The following is a 19,239-nucleotide window of genomic DNA, read 5'->3' on the forward strand; positions in this document are numbered from 1 at the left end:
TCACTGCAAAGAATACCTGTTGATTATCAAAGCGTGAATACATACCACATAAATATGGTATCAAATTCATTGGAAGAAGATACTTTTTCCAACAAGATATAATGATTATACGTTCTTGACATGTTTTTTTCTTAAATTGGGGATTTGTGAGGTGTCAAGTTTGTTTTACTCACATGGTAGTTACAGTATAAGGCAATACTGGTAGTACAATTACATGATAAGATTTCAAAGACAGTACTGGAACCCTGGTAACCATGCAATATGAAAAATCGAGTTAAGAAAGAAATCAGATCAAAGACATAACATTCTCCATTTTGAAAAATTAAGTTTCATTTTCCAATGTTAATTATTTAAATCAATTTCTATATCAACTTCTGACATTTGCAGAAAATAGAGCATAATTTTTACTACAAGTATACATTTTCAATAAATAATCTGCCTTTAAATGACTATTTCACAATTCCATATTCATATTGTACAAGCAAGCATGCTGCTAGCAGTGTTTCTTCTGTGGCTATTCTCCGCCATGCTGTGACCATTGACATCACGGCTTCTAACCACATTTCAGGGTAGAGTTTTTATGACAATCAATGGATGTAAAAGGTCTGAGGGCGAACGTTCTCAAGGCGTCGTCTGCGCATCCTCATGGTAAGTGCTGCACTCTCTGTCCTAGCTGCTGCCGTTAAGAGGTCAGCAGAGAAGAGAAAGTAGCCTAAGACATAGCCCCCGACGGTTGCAACCAGGAACCAGACATTGTAGGTCATGACAATGAGCATGAGCAGATATGCCATGGCGAATCGGAGCGTGTAGTTCACTGACTGCACACAGTGATATAGGAACCTGGACAGAAAATGTTGGAAAAACAGAAAAAGGGAAAACAGCAATAAGTACAAGGTCACATGTTCAGTATTTTATTCATTGAAAAAGGTTCTGCTAGAATGACATCCTAGTTTTCTTTGAAGTTCATCTAGTCTCATTCCATTAAGATTTTAATTTAAAATGGATTCTTATTTATGCAATGACTTCATTTTCCAGAAAGGGAGCTATGACTTGGACGAGCCCCCACTTGACAGATCATCCAGTCATTGATAAAAAAATCCTTAAAATCTGAAATACCCAAGCATTGTTGTTTCATTGAAGTTATACTGTACCTATAGCACTTGAGTCCACCTCTTGAATGGTTCCCAATATAACCTTTCTTATTCCTTTGAAGGGAGTTCCATCTATTTGGGTCCATATCAATAGAAAGATTTCTTTCATGTCTTGATCCCCTGGATTCTGACCTTCCACGGTCCCCTGTTAACGTCCTTACATCCCCACTCAAGTCTGAAAGTACTGTTGTATTCTGGGTAGCATTAGATTCAAGGAACACATCCTCTTCGCCATCCTCTAGCGCTAAGTGGCTTGGACTGTTGTTGCTCTCCAATAAACTTGCATTTCGTTGCTGCTGACGTTGTACCTGTGCAGCCAAGCTACTGTCAAGATTTCGTTGCCTTTCATGATGCGCATCCAAGAGTTCCATGTAGTCTGCGGACTGGTGAAACACATGGCCATTATGGTAAAGATACGCAGGTCGCTTGGACTGTCCGTCAGGTGTCCTGTCATGTTTTCTGTCCCTGCGTTGGCGCTGTTCTCGCATAACCAGCTGAGCTTCGAGTTTTGCATAGTAGCAAGCTTTCTGATGGAGAACTCTGCTCAAACGTCCCAATCCTTGCCAGATGAAAGAAAGGAATACTGCCCCAATGATGACAATGATGAAATCTGTACAATAAATCAGACAGACATCATGCCAATGAAAAATTATAGATATTCTATCTTGGGAAAAAAATTGATATAACAGGGGTTATTTTCCGTACTTCTGTTCCCACCAAGGGAGACTGCCCATGTGGTTTAGGGGTGGCTCTTGGTACTATATATCCAATGATGAAACACTGGAAAATGCGACATTGGAGTAAAAATCATTATGAAGGCCATTGGTTCCTTAGCTCAATTAATAATGCATTCAAGCATACTGTGAACATTTGTTTCTTGGAATTATACCTGTATGAAAACAGAAGAAAATAATTCATCAATCTTGAGGGCATACATGTACATGCTTTCTTGAAGACATGATCAAAATGTTGTATCCAGAAATCCTGCATAAGGATCAAGAAACTGCAACAGTAGTGTAGGACTAGAGCTGGTGATGTTCAAACTGGATACAGCATACAATTTGCTTCTACTCTCACTACTAGAATCTTGTTAATACTCAATACTGGTTATCATCAAACACTTTAAAGATTATGATATAATTCCTGGGACAGTGAAAATCTAACCCTTGCTCTTAAACATGTTTAACAAAGGAAACATGTACCCGGGACAACTTCCTTTTCAAACCCAATATTTTGGTACCTGTCAGTTTGTATTACAAGAAAGTGGACAATGGATATGATTATATAGCTTGGAGGATTGATTGAAGGTTGAATGTCCTCTTGGTCTAATGGCCGTTTAGTGTCACCCAATATGATCTGATCCCATTTTGTCTGATCATCATTTTATGTGCTACGTACTTAGCAAACGCATCATCTTATCTGATTTTCAATTGGTAATAGACCTAGTAGGCATTAAATATAGTCAGCATATTAAATATGCTATGCCAAAAAGACACAAACCACCAAAATATAAAACCAAGCATGCTTGCTACATAGTATGTAGTCAAAGTATTCAATATCTATGAAACATGCAAAAAATTATACATGTATATTTGAATTTTTTGTGGGGGGGGGGTACTTTTCACAACTTACAGTGTAATTCTGCAACATTGGATAGGCTTTAACATTTTTGGGATATTCAAAGGGCTCCTTTAAAAAAAAATAGTTTCCAGGGTTCTTTTTTGAGCATTTCAGGGGATGAAATCGCCATGAACCCTGGTAGATTTTTTTCTCTGCTAGGAAATGGTTCTAATATTTTTTGAAGAATGAGGCTAGAATACATGTAGTTCACAAACAGGAAAAATGGACGTTTAACTCTGTCAGGTCATGGCCAATTTAGTTTCATAACCCATGGATATCAATGCATCATCCTGATCAGAATATATGACCCATTTGCATCAGCTCAAGTTTTCATGTGCAGAAAAATAACAAAAAACCTACCATTCAGTAAATGCCATAATACAATGGCTTTGATATTTGTAAAATACGACAAGACATTGTGAAATAGAGGAACGATATATTGTGTACAATAAATCCAAGCTATAATTCAAGCACACAATTAGAAGGTGCATCTAGAACTTAAAAAATTTTGAATTAAAGACTCTATTACATGAGTTCCTAGACATATAGACATTTTATTTTATACAAAATGATATTGGATATATACTAACATGCGATTCTTCCCAATTTTTCATCTCTGTCTTCAAGGAAATCTCTCCCACTTTTCAAGCGCATGTGCTGAGAAGGGACAAAATTATACAGGGGCTCTGGGCTAATTTGCCCCTGTAATGCACAAAAGAGCCTGGAAAATACCCCATTCACTGCATGTTACTATTATTTTTTATATCCAATGTTGCAGATTTTAGGAAGTAGGTTTAGAAAAGTAGCCCCCGAAAAAGAAAAACTAGTCTTTTTTGCATGGCGCTGAGTATATACATGTACCAGTGTATGTAATACCTTGCCAACTTTCAACTTTCTAAATATAATGGTAATAAGAATCTCCTGAGAATCAGATTTAGGAAATGCTAGGTATCTGTATTTTTTATGCTAAATACTTTGAAGTTTAGCTGTCAGATGAAAATGGTAGATACACAATGAGGTTCATAGTAAGAAATACAGAGAAAACAGAGAAGAGATTCATTCCTCTCAACACTGTAGCCGAAAGCATTTATAAAGAATCAAGCTAGTGCAAACGGGGAAATTGTGGAAAACAATATACATGTACCACCTGAGAGGAAATATCTACAGCTGCACTCCCAACTCCCTGAATAAATCATGATAAAGGGCATGAAACGTAACAATAAAACAAATAATGAAATTCATTTGATCAAACACCATCTGTCATCCACTTCCTAGGAAAATGTCATTTAGATCGAGACATCAAAAGAAAAAAGACAACTTTTGTGTCATGCCCTCTGATCTATGAAATCACTGAATACTAGTTTAAAGAAAATTTATCATTGTATTCTGCATTTTATTACTTTTGTTATGAAGCCTCGGACAGGGCTTAAAAAGTACAAGTAGGTCAATGTATTGTATACAAACAATATAGGATTATCCTTTCTGTATTTAGAACTACATGTAGGACTTAATATAACAGGTATAGGCATAATAAAGATGCAAGAAAACCAAACCCTCGTTTGAACATTTGAAACCTGCCAACCCAGAAAAACAGACACCAAACTCAGACCAAATATATCAGAAAATTCTCCAATATCACAAAAAATGTCCCCATACTTGCTTTTAATAACAAAGATTGCCATTAAAAATATCACTTACAGTTTTAAGAGCATCCCTGTATTCCAGAGACCATTAACCTAGAAAATTTATCCAGGGAGTTGGGAGGTAGATGATGTAGCCTTAATGGTCAAATGTGCACTACACTTTTTCAACTTGACACACACTCCACAAGAAACTTCACTCAAAATCCAAAGACATTGATTAAAAAAGAAAATTCATGAAGCGGTTAATAATCCCTGTAGGCTGAATTTGTGGCAAAGGTCTCTGAAATGATTACAAATGTTTGTATACATGGGAGCAACCCCCTGCGGCAACCAAACAAACCCCTGCCAAATCTCATTCAGGGTTGCTTTCAGAGGGGAACTTGGACTAGCTCCCTCGCTTGGACTGCAGTGGTGATGATAGAATAGGGTGAGAGCAGAGGTGATAGAGCATATAGAATTAGACAGTGTACTCATTATTTAAAGGGGTCTACTTTCTGGTACATGCACTGATAGGCACCTTGGGTTACATCATTGGTTTCTATGCAGAAATTGTTTTGAAAAATGGCAATCAATATTAAAACGAAAATTAAAAAATAAAGCAAGATTTATTAAACCAAATTATTTTGGATACGAGTGCATGCATTGAAGGGAGCGATGACCTTTTATGGAATACACAAATGCCTGAAATGGAGCGGCTGAGGGGGGGTTAAAGTTGGGTGCTTGATTCCTCCTACATTACAAAAAATGTATTTCACGCATCTCAGCAGTAACTAAAAGCAAAAGAAAAAGGCCTACTCAAATTAATTTTGTAAAAGATTATCTGCAATCAAAATTTGAAAAATATTTGAAAGTATATGTAAGTTCTTGTTTCTATAATTGATCCATATCCAATTTTTAAAATAGTTTTCAATTAAATATTTGAAAAATATGAGAAAGGGAATAAGAAAGAGAGAAATCAAATATCATGCCAAAAGAGATTAAACACTCTCCAAGCAAAACAAATATTTATCAACTTTTTTTTTTATTTCTTAATAATTTTCTGATGGAATAGAACCTTTTCCAAATTTAATCCATCCAATCATGCCCTATTTTTTCAGAGAAAATACAATGTTATAGCCAGGGAGGAGGAGGGTGTCATAAGCAGTGCATGCAGATGTCTTGGTGCATGGGTTGCCTTTAACATACTTGACCGGGCTAAGACTCCAAGTTCAGGTAGGATGAACAAACCCTTACAAGGGTCAAAGGTCATGAATTCCACACAGCAGGGTAGGGAGTTTTGTCAACACAGGGATAGAAATATGCCTCAGGATCTTCCCATAATAGCACTGTCCAGGGCAGCTAAATTTGAGTGTGGACCTAGGTCCATGATTTGAGATACTCTGCACCCATACATGCAGCTCTGTATATTAAATACATATTCTACATGTGGGTGTCTTCCTGCTTAATTTTTGGAGGCAGAAGGATAGTTTGAAAGCTTTGAAATTGTTTAACAGGTTACAAATTCGTATTTCCATGCAATTTAAATTCATGCATGAAATTTCATAGGTTTGAGTGCTGGTATGTCAGGTAAGCAACTAGAAGGTCCTACACTGCACAATATTAGTTGGCATGTTGAGGGAAACATAATATAGATGTGTTATGCTTCCCTATTAATAATTTAACTTTCATAAACTAATTTAAAACCCGACCACTCTCTTAATTCACACTCAACGTTCAAGTCACAACCATGCTTTGAATCAAACATATTTCAAATTTTGGGAATTTGTTTTCAAGTATCAAGAGTTTTGTTCTTTGTAAAGTTTTTTCTTATTTTTTTTATTTGAATAGTTTCACATGCAATTTTTACTACCAAGAGCTAAAAATAATCACATAAAGTACTACATTTCAAAAAAAAAAAAAAAAAATTACCATCAATTTTAAGGTTAATAGACGAAACTAAATTTGCAGCACTATAACCTATGGCGACCATGACTGGGAGATTTCCAAAGAACAAAAGTTTTTAAATGCAATGAGCAATTTATGACGCTATGTCAGTGTATTTAATTATCTTTTATTTCAAGCCCTGCATTTGATTACCATTACAATACCCAAACCAAACATGTATTTTCAAAAGGTTTACAAACCTATTATTGGATCCCCAGTCCATCTCTCTACGATTAGATGTCTGACTTCAGTTGCAAGAAAGAAATAACTCTGGAGGAATGAAAAAGATATAAAATTCAAAGAAAAGTTAACAATGCTATCACATGTAGAGTAAGTTCTCAACTTCATTATCAGTCTTAAGATTTGAAAATTCCCAACAGTAGAAAAATACATGTATGTAATTCATCAGAACTGCACTTTTGCCATCATAATCAATTATTGAATTATGATATAGAAAAAAAATCAACCCTGCTGTCTTCTATTCCATTATTTATTTTACAAAAAGTAGCTTGATGATGATGATAATCTATGATTGCAGAAACCAATAGAACACTTTGTAGTTCCATCTTTTCAATTTTTGTACATAATGTATATACACGTATGTACGATTTATACACAATCAAACCAGTGATCTTACATTCACACTTTGTCATGCATTCTGAAATTCTATTCCACCACAATCATTCAGCCCTTTCATTTCCAGTTATACTGAGGATTTTTTTTATGAATGACTGATGGTCTTTACTACCCTCATTTCTAATAATATCCAGGACATACTGAACACAGACGAATGAAATATGATTGTACAAGACAGGAATAGTTGAGATTCATACTTGTGTTTTATGTTCAAAATTTGCATGACTACATATCCCATTGTAACAACACTGAGATCTTCAAATTTGAACGTACATGTACTGTAAGACCTATTTCTTGTAGCAACTGTATTATAAAAGTCTGTATGCATAATGTGTGATCAGGGAGTTACTGTGTGATATTCTTTGGGAAAGAGATAAATAGTGCTATACAAATGCTGTTCATCATCATCAAAAGCTACATGTACCTTTGATCTCATGCCACCTTAAAGGGATGGTCCGGGCTGAATGTATAGCTTAATAAATAGAGTAGAATTCACTAAGCAAAATGCCGAAAATTTCATCAAAATCGGATAACAAATAATAAAGTTATTGAATTTTAAAGTTTAGCAATATTTTGTGAAAACAGTCGTCATGAATATTCATTAGGTGGGCTGATGATGTCACATCTCAACTTGTTCTTTTGTATTTTATTATATGAAATTAGGTTTATTCAAATTTTTTCCTCCAAGAACTAGAAAAATTGGATTGGCAACTGATATTGCATTAGATATTTATTGCTGCAACTTATTTCATTATAAGGAAAACATATTATTCACACAAGTATGAAATAATGAAAAAATTATGATTTTATGTAATAACACTTTCAGTGTTATGCTTGTTGAATTTTTCTCTTTTTCATTCAAATCAACTTTTTGTTGGGGTGGACTTGTCCTTTAAATTTGCATAATGGTAAGAATTCCGGAGAGCACAAAGAGATTCAAATTTGACTTTCAAAGTCAATGACTATAAAGATAAACAGCTAGGGAATAAGAAAATACCAAAAAGAAAAATACAATGTACATATTGGTAAAAATGCTTTATATTTGCAGAAGAATGTAAGAGCACACAGTCATCATTATGGTAATTGATGTTTGCTCAGCTTGTTTCACACACCTCTTAAGTGGGGGAAATAATTTTTTTTCCTCATTTCATACAATCCAACTGTTTGCTCAAATTCAAAGTACACTGGAGTGAAAAACAATAACTGGTCATTAGACGTTCATGTATTACAGTCACAATTTTAAGGAAGGTTCATCCTTATATCAAATGGTTTCAATACAAACAGAAAATGAGAGAAATCATACAGGTTTGATCAACAAAAAAATACATGGTGGCGACGGGCGATTCACCCCGAAACCTGTGAAATCGGCACAGTAAATGACAATCAACCATTGAATATCAAGCAGGATTTTTTCTAAATTTAATTTCAACATTTTGCAGATCACACTCATCATAATCAAGATCATACATAGTCTATCTTGGTCCCTATAATAGCATTGAGAACAAAAGGTGATAAATTGATTTTAAAAAAATCTTTTAACATTTGGAAAGACACCTTGTAATAATCATTTGTTTAAATTAACTGGATCACTGTTCTAGAAAATTATGTGGCTGAGAATGAATATTTCATCTGTGTTGCACAGTATCATTAAATTTTTTTTTTCAATTTGAGAAAATGCCAAATAGCACATTTCCTTTGCGGTTAACATTATAATTCATGAAGACAGGTTATATAAAATTTACTTGTACAACTGACAACTATGCAAGTGTATACCATAAAATCTTTTTATATAATCTCCATTTTCTCTTGATTCAATATTGTGGTGTTTATCCATGGGAACAAAATCCCCTGAAAATTTATCATAAGCTCAATGTCACCCTAGCATGTCTTAGCCTGATTCCTTCACAGCTTCTTTTCATCCAAGGATTATTCTGGACTATTCATTTGATCTTTTTTCTACTGAATAAATGTGAGGTGATAATCTTTCTCATCTGGAATTTTGGAATTTGGATATAAGATTTTTTTCCTGGTTGCCATTCTGAAATTCATAAACCTCTCAGTTATCAGGAAAACAAACAAATCTATGGGGCTTTGCCACTGTAATGAAAAAAGCTCTTTAATTCTAAGAGTGATGCTAACATTTGGTATAGTTGATATAAATTTACTCTCAGATAAAATAAAGATTGACAAAAAAAATCACAGGGCCAATGGATATAAAGATAATACAGCTCAGTTTTCAGAATAAAGCTTTAGTTTAAACAGACTTGACCCATCCAAGACTCTCAATGTTTTGTTTCAACACAATTTTTTTTTTTATTACTACAGAAATTTCCTGAAAAGCTTTCCTTTGATCTTATATCGTCTGTTGACCTCTGTAACCTTGTGATATGGCATATAGGAAAAGGACAGTTTATAGCCATTGTAGGTTATGTAAGAAAAATTTGGAAATCTAGAAGTCCAGCCTGATATTATGAAAGGTGAATATCTGCAGACTTAGGAAGAAAATTTGGGGTAGGGGGTGGGGGACTCGCCAAGGCAACTGTGCTTCACTGCATCTCAAATAGGAAAATAATATTTAAGAAGATGAAAGAAAACACAACAGATAATCTACCAGATTGAAGTGCGTCCAACTTAACTCCAACAATCAGTAGTCAGTAATTGCATAATTGCATAAAATCAGTTTGAGCACGTGAAATTAAAAAATTACACACCAGTGATGGGTAATTCACCCGTATGGGCTAACCTGATCAAAAAAGGCTTGAAAAATTGCCCAAAACTTTGTAATATTGACACCATCCTCTAAATCATACTGTACATTGCAGTTTTATTGATTTTATAAAATATATTGGAAAGGTTTCAATAACATGTATTTATGTACAGTATATAATTAATAAATTAGAAATATTAAAATTGCCTTCTCTTTTGCTAATAAAAAGCTGTTGTTGTTGTTATTATGGCGCAATCTCATCAATCTTCGCTGATTTAAATGTCATGCATGATATAGGAGGAAGGAGTACAAACTGGAATCTACAGCTGGGTCCCGTAACACACGGTTCACGATTGATCGTACGCTAGATTTTTACGATTGATTGTACCTACAAAATGTTCATGAAGTTTCTGCTTCCATTTGAATTTCAACTCTTAATGGGTGCATTTAATTTTTACATCATTTGACTCCAGGGTAATAATCGGCAACCAGTGCAAATGGCTTAGGGAATGAGTCATAAAGGCTTAAAGCTAATCACATCTCTTTTGCTATCCAATGTACATAAAAGATTAACAGGGTCAGATAATTTGCTTTCAAAGAAAAGAGGATCCTATTATGAAGAGATATGACTGTATCAGGTTTAAAAAATGGGATGAACAGAAGCAGGAATCCCCTCCTGTAGTTTTTCTTTCTTCCACCTATCGGAAAAATGAGTGAATCCTAAAAACCAGTAACTTCTGATCTTTATCATCCATCCAGTGTCTCTTCAACTTCAACTGGAGGAATTGCCCCACAATCCAATTCTGTATATGTTTGGTAGGAAACATTAGAAGATAAAGTGGGCAAATTGCATATTTGTCTGTTGTAACAAAATTTAGATTCCATTACCCCCAAAAATAAGTTGAATAGAAAGCTGGTTTCTACAAAATTTACTTTGAGAATTTTCATTGGGAGTAGAAAATCATTCTGAAACGATCTAGTTCGTTTTGGAGAAATATGAGGATAACTCGGCTTCAATTTAAAGTTCAACCAATAGACCGAACAGAGAAATCAGATCTGCTTCAGGCTAGCATCCATTATATTGTGGGATTGTATAGAAAGTAGGCAAGTCTGAATGGTCCTCCACAATCAACATTTGAATGGCCTGCTGTCTTTTGACCTCAGATTCAAATTAATATTGCTATTCTCATATCATCATCCCCCTTTGGTGTGGCTGAAAGATATAATCAACAGTATTTTTCCTTTACAAACTGAAGTTTACAATATCTTTATTTATTTATATTTATATATTTTCATTTCAAATTTATTTATCTACATGTATTTCTTTATTTAGATCTATTTATTTATTAATTAATTTATTTCATTTTATTTAATTTTCATTTTATTTAATGTACAATTGCACGGTCAGGAACAAGGTGACATCACTAAAAAAATTAGGATTCAATGCAGTATGCTTAGTAAATGTAAGTCCAATAAATGTAGGGCTTTAATAATAACTACATGCACACTACTGCTGCATATCAGATGCACGTTTGAGGGATTTTGCTTTTCGCTTTCAATAATTCGTTTTTTATTTTCATAACTTATCATAGGAAAAATGAATACATGTACATACTACATGTATATTATTTGAATTTTTAATATTTTACGAGGCGCTGTACGACCCAAATAGCGAATATTCTCATTCGTGCAATGGTGCGACATTTCGCATTCCATGAAAGATAAAAGAGACGCTTTAATCAACTCAGCTATGCCTCGTTGAACAGAGCATCTTTTTTTCACCTTAAAGACCCTGGCCGGGGTAAAAACAACCATACATCAACAAAAAGGTAATGATTCATAAAATAGAAATATACTAAAAATATTACATATATCTCCTTCCATTATTTAAAAAATCAAATAGAAATCATAGAAATCGCTCCTCCCGAACTCGTTTCGATTGAGCACCCCCACGTCACATGGAAATGATGACGTCATGTTGTGTATGGAGGGTCGGGATTCCATAGGTTTGTGTACAAAAAATCTGGGTGATTTTTCTGATTTCCAGATTATGAATTAATTTTTTTTCATTTTCAGATGAAAATGGCAGTCACAATAAAATTATTCAGTGTTCAAATGGAGGGAAACTTACAACTATTCACTACTTTTTTGTGATTTTTTGTTTGGCTCTTATTGGGCCTAAATTGCTATGTCAGGAAAAGTTGTTACACATAATCTGAATGCAGATAGAATTGAAATCTGCGCCATATAAGCAGGAAATAAAATATGGCAAAAACTAGTCCAAAACTGTAGATTTCATAAATTCAAGCATGCGGGAAAAAATATATGTGATATCACTCTGTGATAGAAGTGAAGAAAATAAAATGCGTAATCTAGAAAGCAAAAAAAATCACCCAGTTTTTCTGTGTACAAACCTATGGAATCACGACGCTTCTCACACAACGTGACGTCACGGTCTCGAGGCCGGTGAAAAGCACAATAAAGCCTGTTTTCTAAGCCTGATAATTGGAGCTGTTCTTAAGCAAAATACTCAGCTGTTAAGCAGTGAAAATGCATACATTTTTACATTGCTGTATTTAGTAGTCTATAAACTTTCGATTGGTATATGATTTGTCATTTTCATTTTTGGGTCCGGTCTGGGTCTTTAAGGGAATTCTCGGACCATCGCACTCATGCCTATTCGCTATTATAGTATACCATGCTCAATAGCCAACTAAAATCAAGGGCCTGAATTCACAAAGGTGGTTTTCAAAGCCATCGTTTGAAAATCCTGCTTGATATTCCATAAATTACGTTTTACATGTATTTACCGCATAGATATTTAAATGCTGATGCACGCTTTTGTCACAGTATGCCAAATTGATGCCCGTTGCCAAGGTTAAGTACGCTATTTAATTCATGAGTCCACTGTTTGAAGAGTGGTCTCATTAATTGAAAACAGTGGACTCATGAATAAAATAGCGTGGATAATCGCTGCAACAGGCGTCAATTTGGCGCACTGTGACAAAAGTGTGCATCAGCATTGGATATATTTTAATATACGCAGTTAATAAGCATAATTTATACCAGAAATCTGCATAAACTGTGGGTTCAACCCATGGTTTTAAAAACCACCTTTGTGAATTTGGGCCAAGGAATTCCATGGATTATAATAATATCATACAAAATGGTTCATAAATTTGAAGTACAAATACATGTCCTAAGCACAGATACAGTTATACTCTATGCCTTCCAAAAATCAATCATGACCGGCATACCGTATTTGGGAGGTTTCTCAACCTCTTTTTTACTTCTCTCTCTCTCTCTCTCTCTCAAGATGCTTGGGTTTTCCCCATCTCTTCAAGAAATTTTCAAAAGTTCAGAAAACTGAAGGGGAAGTAACACCTAAATACAAAGAAGCACAAAGAGTCACTTGGAGTAGAGAGCAGGTGGGCCCCTGAATACAATATTAGCTTTCCTTTTTCAGTTTGTTTAAAAAGGGTCAACAAACTTTGCTCACAATCTTGGTTCACATATTGTAATGGTTTATGACCAAACTTCACCAAAGAGATTTAAGGAAGGGCGTATGATTATAATTGTCTGAAAACACTTGTAAAATAACTAAAAAGAGCTCAAAAGGGCAGTTCTCAGCAGAAGTAATCTTCCATTTTATTTCTAGTTGGGGAGTTCCATTTATATTCAGCCCAATTCAAGTTGACTCAAGATCCAAAATAAACACCACATTCATGTTCCAAACCTCATTGGAAGCAGACATTTTAAGTCACATCCGCTCCCCATAAAAAGAGTTGAAATAGTATCGCTAGTACAGTATGGGATGCTTATGTACTTCCAATAGTTTTGTCATGGATTGATAAATTAAAAAATTTTAGTCAGGACTTGGTCCTCATTTGAACCCTTACTAGCACTAGATATAAAAGAGTTATCACAGTGTTTTACAGTGCAAATAACTGACTTCACTCTGTCACAAAAGGAGCACTGTAATGCAGTGTATTTTTAGACCACAATAAGCTTTGCATGTTGAAGAAGACTTTGATATGCAGCTCACAACAAACAAGAGTAGCACGTTGTAGGAAAATCATTGATAATAGCATCCTTGTTTTTCTTGATGAATTAAATCTCATTATCCTATGCAGAAAGCATTCAAAAACCCTTTGCTGTCTCCATGCATCATTTCCTCAATCTCCCTGTTGAAATCTATGTGGCTGACTGAGAAAGAGTTTACCGTATAACAAAGATGAAGAACTGCTTGAATGATTATGTACAGTAAAATGCCAGGACTATATGCACTTCCTTAAACTGCTGATGGGTAGGGTTGACATGAATCAGTCTTCAAAGTCAAAGTAAAAAGGAAATAATGTAATTCCTCCATCTTAAAACACCCTGAGTACATAAGAAGCAAGATTTCATAAGTGGCGAAACAAAAAACCATTGATCACCATTTGTGTTTTGTCAATCTTTTCTTTTAATTCATACATTTGAAAAAAAAATTACTTCCTTGGAATAAAAGGGTATATTAATGCAGTTTCTTATTCTATTTTTCTTTAAAGGGATAGAGCTATTTTTAAAGAGGACATGAGAGACATGTATTCATGTTAATTACAATTATTACACATGAGCAAGGTTATGGGTAAAACTGGAAATAGCAGTAATGTTTTTGTTCTGTCTTAAAACATATATGTAAAAAACAAAAATTAAAGAGAGGAACATCATTGATTATATTTTTGAAATACCATGAACAATAAACTATGACTTACTGCATTGTACATACATGTACATGTACATATATGTATGTAATCCTTATTTTCAGTCTACCACACTCCCTAGAAAATGCCAGAGTGCACACTGAGTTGCTAATTTCTATTAGAGTACTGGTCAACTGTTTTCTATCTCTCTCTAATAATCAATAACCGAGTGCATCTGGTAGCCTTTTTAACTTCAAATAACGAGGTGGTTTCCAAGGCTAAGATGAAATTCTAAATTTAATAAGGCAAGCGTGTAAGCTGCAAGACCTGCGGGCACACGAAGAAGATGCAATAGAGTGAGAAAGACTTTTTGACTTCCATGCATGCTACATGTACAGAGTATGGTAGGCCTATGCTATACTGTATAGAAGTTTCAATTTTAATTATGTATTCATGAATTGTTACTGTTAAAAAAATATGGTGTAAAGCTTTGGCAAATTTCAATAAATGAATTACAATGGAGACTTCAAGTATCATATAATTCATTCTAATCGGCTTAAAAATCTCTTTCCACATCGATTCTTTGTACAAATTTGAATTTTCACATACTGTACATGTCATGCAAATATCTTAGCACCGTCTCTTTGTATATTTTCCCTACAAACACTGTACTGTATCTTATTAATTACAATGATAAGAAATAAAAGCTACACAGATGTGTACAACCTGAAATTTCACACCATTCCATGCTTGATGGATTTATAATGAAAACAAGTGGAGCACCTCTGGCAGTCTCACCTGCATTACGTGATTCACTATAACAGCAGTGCTGACTTTGAAAACTACTATAAAATAATTATTCACAAAAGACACCATTCATGTAATGATGCAATACATTCATTGACCCTAAATGACATTTGACCTTGGTCATGTGACCTAAGACTTGTCAGTGATACTTGATTACCCCTATGACCACAATTCATAAAATATATCCATAAACTTTGAAAATTATGACAGCAATTTAATAATTACCTCCAACATGGCCAAAGTTCATTGACCTTGGTCATGTTACCTGAAACTCGCACAGGATGTTCAGTGATACATGTACTTGATTACTCTTACATGTATGTCCAAGTTTTATAAACTAGACCAATACAATTTCAGAGTTATGATGGTAATTCGACAAATTATGATAAAAATGAATGCATACCCTTTTCTCAGAAAATTGAAAATGGTTTTGATTTTCATTGCAGTGTAATAGACAAATCATTTTGCACCTGTTCCTTAAAAGAAAACAAAAATAAGTTAACTTATCACAAACCATTACAAAGTTGAAATTTATTCATTTTATATTACATAACATATGGGGCAGCTGCTCATCACAAATCCAAAACTTATTCTAGTTAAACTTTCATACTCTTTAATGGATTTTCCTCAAAACCATTATTTTAATTACCCAATATGCATTATCAATAAAAAACGTAACTTAGTACAAGATATATGAAAAACTGTGTCTCTGAAAGGATACATTATACAAGATGAAAAGTTTACTTCAAAATCTACACTGATTGATCAAAACAAGAAGACAAGAGAACCGGCTCTGCTTTTTATATACCAGAACTGGATGTTAGAAGATACTATAGATTAACTTTTGTAGGTATAATGAGAGCAGAATTAGCAGCAATGGTAATGGCACTTGATTAGCTGGAGATAACAGAGGTATGTCCGTGGAAATTTTTACAGATTCATTGTCGGCTCTTCAAGCACTCAAATGTAATCGAATACAAAATAATTTTATTGTTGATATCTTGTATAAAATCAAGGTTTTACAATCACCAGATATCTATGTAAAATTTTGAATGGATACCATCCCATTGTGGTATTCACGGGAATGAAGTGGCATACCTTTTAGCCCCCAAAAATGGAGCATCAAAAGAACTGAATTACACATTCCATATAGCAAAGAGGAATGGAAAAACCACATGTCTTTGATCTATAAAGAAATCTGGCAGGCTCAATGGGTATCCTCATATCTAAAGGAAGCCGTTTGTATAAATTTAGCAACCAACCCAACGTGGCAGAAACAATTAGTTATCAAGGTCTCATTCGGTTTGAAGAGACTATGATGCAATGGTTAAAACTTGGAAAATGTAAATGTCTACATGTATGTTCCCATTGTCAGGTTCCTGGGACAATTAAGAAATATGAAAGAGAAAGAAGAACTACATGTACCTGTAAGTACATGCAAAGAAGCCTGAAATTTAACAAGCAAATATCAGATCTAGCAACATTACTGGGAAGAAATGCAGATTATAAAGTCATCCTGAATTATGTAAAAAACACAAAGAGATTCAATAAAGATTTTCATCACTGATCTCCCTCCCTACATCTCTCTCTCTCTCTCTCTCTTCCTTTTGTTCTGATGATTAAATTATTAATATTATCATTAGTGATGTTAATTCTTAGACTACAAAAATTGAGCTTCGATCTAGCTTCTTAATAAGTTTGCATACTATGAAGTACAAAAACGCACAATTCAATGGTAACTAATCATAATTACATGTACATTGCATTGCACCTCACTATATGACAGATCAGCTCTAACACAGAGGACATTAAAATGGAATTTAGCAAATAACTCAAAACGACCTGGTGCAGATAAATCTCTTCAGATTAAATAGCTCCAACACCAACCTTCAGGTGAACTTCCCCTTTAAGCATTCAATTGTGTATTATGTCAACAGTCAAGTGCCACTGCTAAATAAATTTGTAGGTCTAGATCAAAAGTTACAGATCTGCAACGATCGACAACAGTAAATTCTACTTCAAATTCATGATAAAGACCTAGGACGGCCTATAATAGTCCCCCCCCCCCAAAAAAAAAAAAAAAAGCAAAAAACATAAACCAAAACAAAACTAAACTAAAAACAGACTTAAGTTAAAGTTCAACAACAATTGACAAGTTATTTTTTTTCAGAAGTTCAGAACGGGAACAAAATACAAATTGTCTTAAATCAAACCCAGCCCCAGGCCAGGCCAGAACTTCAGAACAGAAGCAGAGCTCGGAAACAAATGCCTGAAATGATTTTGGATGGGGTAATGTGAAGTCCAATACCGAAACAGAAAAACAAACTGAGAATTAGCTAAGTGATAGTATACCCAGTTGTTGTGTGTCCGGACAGGTTGTGTGTCCGGACGATCAATTTTAGAAAGTCATTTGGAAAAATTTACAAGGAAAGTTTTATCAATTTTTAGTACAAAATGTCAGGAAATATTACAGAGAACAAAATAGAAGATGATTACAACTATTGATTTCGTATTTGTAGTGTAATCCAATGACAAAAAAGAAGGCTTCAAAAATATAAAGTGTCCGGACACCCGATCCCCCATCCTACAGGACTTAAAACTTTCTTCGCACGCCCACCACGCCCAATTTATCTCTCCCAAGAAAATCTTGTCAGGTCAGCGGTACGGTACTCTCGCGATTACTTACGCTCTCCAATGGGGGAAGCAATCACGACTTTCCGCTACAGAAGTTACAAACCCGTGGGCGAAAACGTGGAACGTGTTGCATGTTTCAGCAATTCGGATAAAACAAATGATTTAATGATTGCAGAAATTGCTTACCGGATGGGATTGGCTAGGCTCTGCACTAGGTGTTGGTGGTGTAGAGGACATCTTGCTCCCAAATATTAGATGAAAATCGACAAAACATAACCCTTTTCAATTTTGTTTCATTGATCCTGTTCAAACGTCGAGCAACAACAATTTGCAATTCGCGAGTCTGCATTTATTTTCAAGGTCACACACTAGTTATTAGTGGACGTAGGTGGAGTGAATACACATTTCTCAGAGTTATCAATAGACAGAGTGGCGAAACCGGAAGTGTGCTCTGATTGGTCCGATATTTCATGGAGCCCCAATTAGTTCCCTCTGGCATATTTTCTGCGCTTGTGATCTTCTGCTAGGTGCATACCTCCGGCAATTTCAATAAATCACACGTTTTCTCACATTTCGTGATTAAATACCTTGACACTTTCAACTCATGGATATATTTTCTAGACGCTAATGTGAGTATTTTAACATTTAAAGGTGTCCTTTTGTAGATATATTTTGTGGTATTTTGCATAAATCGGCTTCCAAAATAATGTCGAAAAAAGTGTTTGGTAAGAGAGAAAAATTGCAATTTTTAAAGTTTTGTGTAATTATGTTTTGCACAAATTATCTCACCGTGTTAAAAAGAGTGTTTTACTATGACTGTCAAGGTTAAATTATCTTTAACATGCTGTTTCATGTTTTTTAAAACGGAAATCCATTTAATTTCTACTAAAAACAGTGCACAAAATTCAGCATATGGGACTACCCTACATAAGACCCTAGCCAAAGATAAGGAGCTGCGCCGCCGGAGCTTTCGGCGGCGGAAACCTTCGTCCACGTACCCTATAGGCCGTGGGCGGTTGATTGCAGGGATGGCACCATCAATGCCTGGAGGCACTTTTTAACTTTAGTCTAGCCTAAAAGCCTAGATGATCTACTAATATATAGCTGGAAAAATATCCCATCAGAGAAAGAAAGTATCCCTATGTAGAGTCTAGAGACCAGAGTCTGTTTTTTTACAGTCTGTTTTTTGCACTTTTTAACTTTAGTCTAGCCTATAGGCCTAATGTTAGATGATAGATCTAAGTTACTAGTCTTAATCTTAAATCTACTAATATATAGATGGAATATCCCATCAGAGAAAGAAAGTATCCCTAATCCCTATGTAGAGTCTAGAGACTAGAGTCTGTTTTTTTACATTAAAAAAAAAAGGCAAATGGGTTAAAAATTTTAGATTTTTTTAAAGAATACCCAACAGTAACATATATTTATCATCTAAC

General features: G+C 34.6%; 1 protein-coding gene across 1 annotated transcript; it reads right to left on the reverse strand.

Annotated features, from left to right (window-relative positions):
- Window positions 1-434: 434 nt before the first annotated feature.
- Window positions 435-6,602, reverse strand: LOC129284278 (uncharacterized). The gene is made up of 3 exons (XM_054919702.2): window positions 6,538-6,602; window positions 1,152-1,761; window positions 435-840 (listed from the first exon to the last, which is right to left on the reverse strand). The coding sequence occupies exons 2-3, from the start codon at window positions 1,637-1,639 to the stop codon at window positions 588-590; spliced, it is 741 nt and encodes a 246-aa protein (XP_054775677.2). The 5' UTR covers window positions 1,640-1,761; window positions 6,538-6,602; the 3' UTR covers window positions 435-587.
- Window positions 6,603-19,239: the final 12,637 nt, after the last annotated feature.

Source organism: Lytechinus pictus, chromosome 2 (genome assembly GCF_037042905.1).
Source record: "Lytechinus pictus isolate F3 Inbred chromosome 2, Lp3.0, whole genome shotgun sequence".
NCBI lineage: Eukaryota > Metazoa > Echinodermata > Echinoidea > Temnopleuroida > Toxopneustidae > Lytechinus > Lytechinus pictus.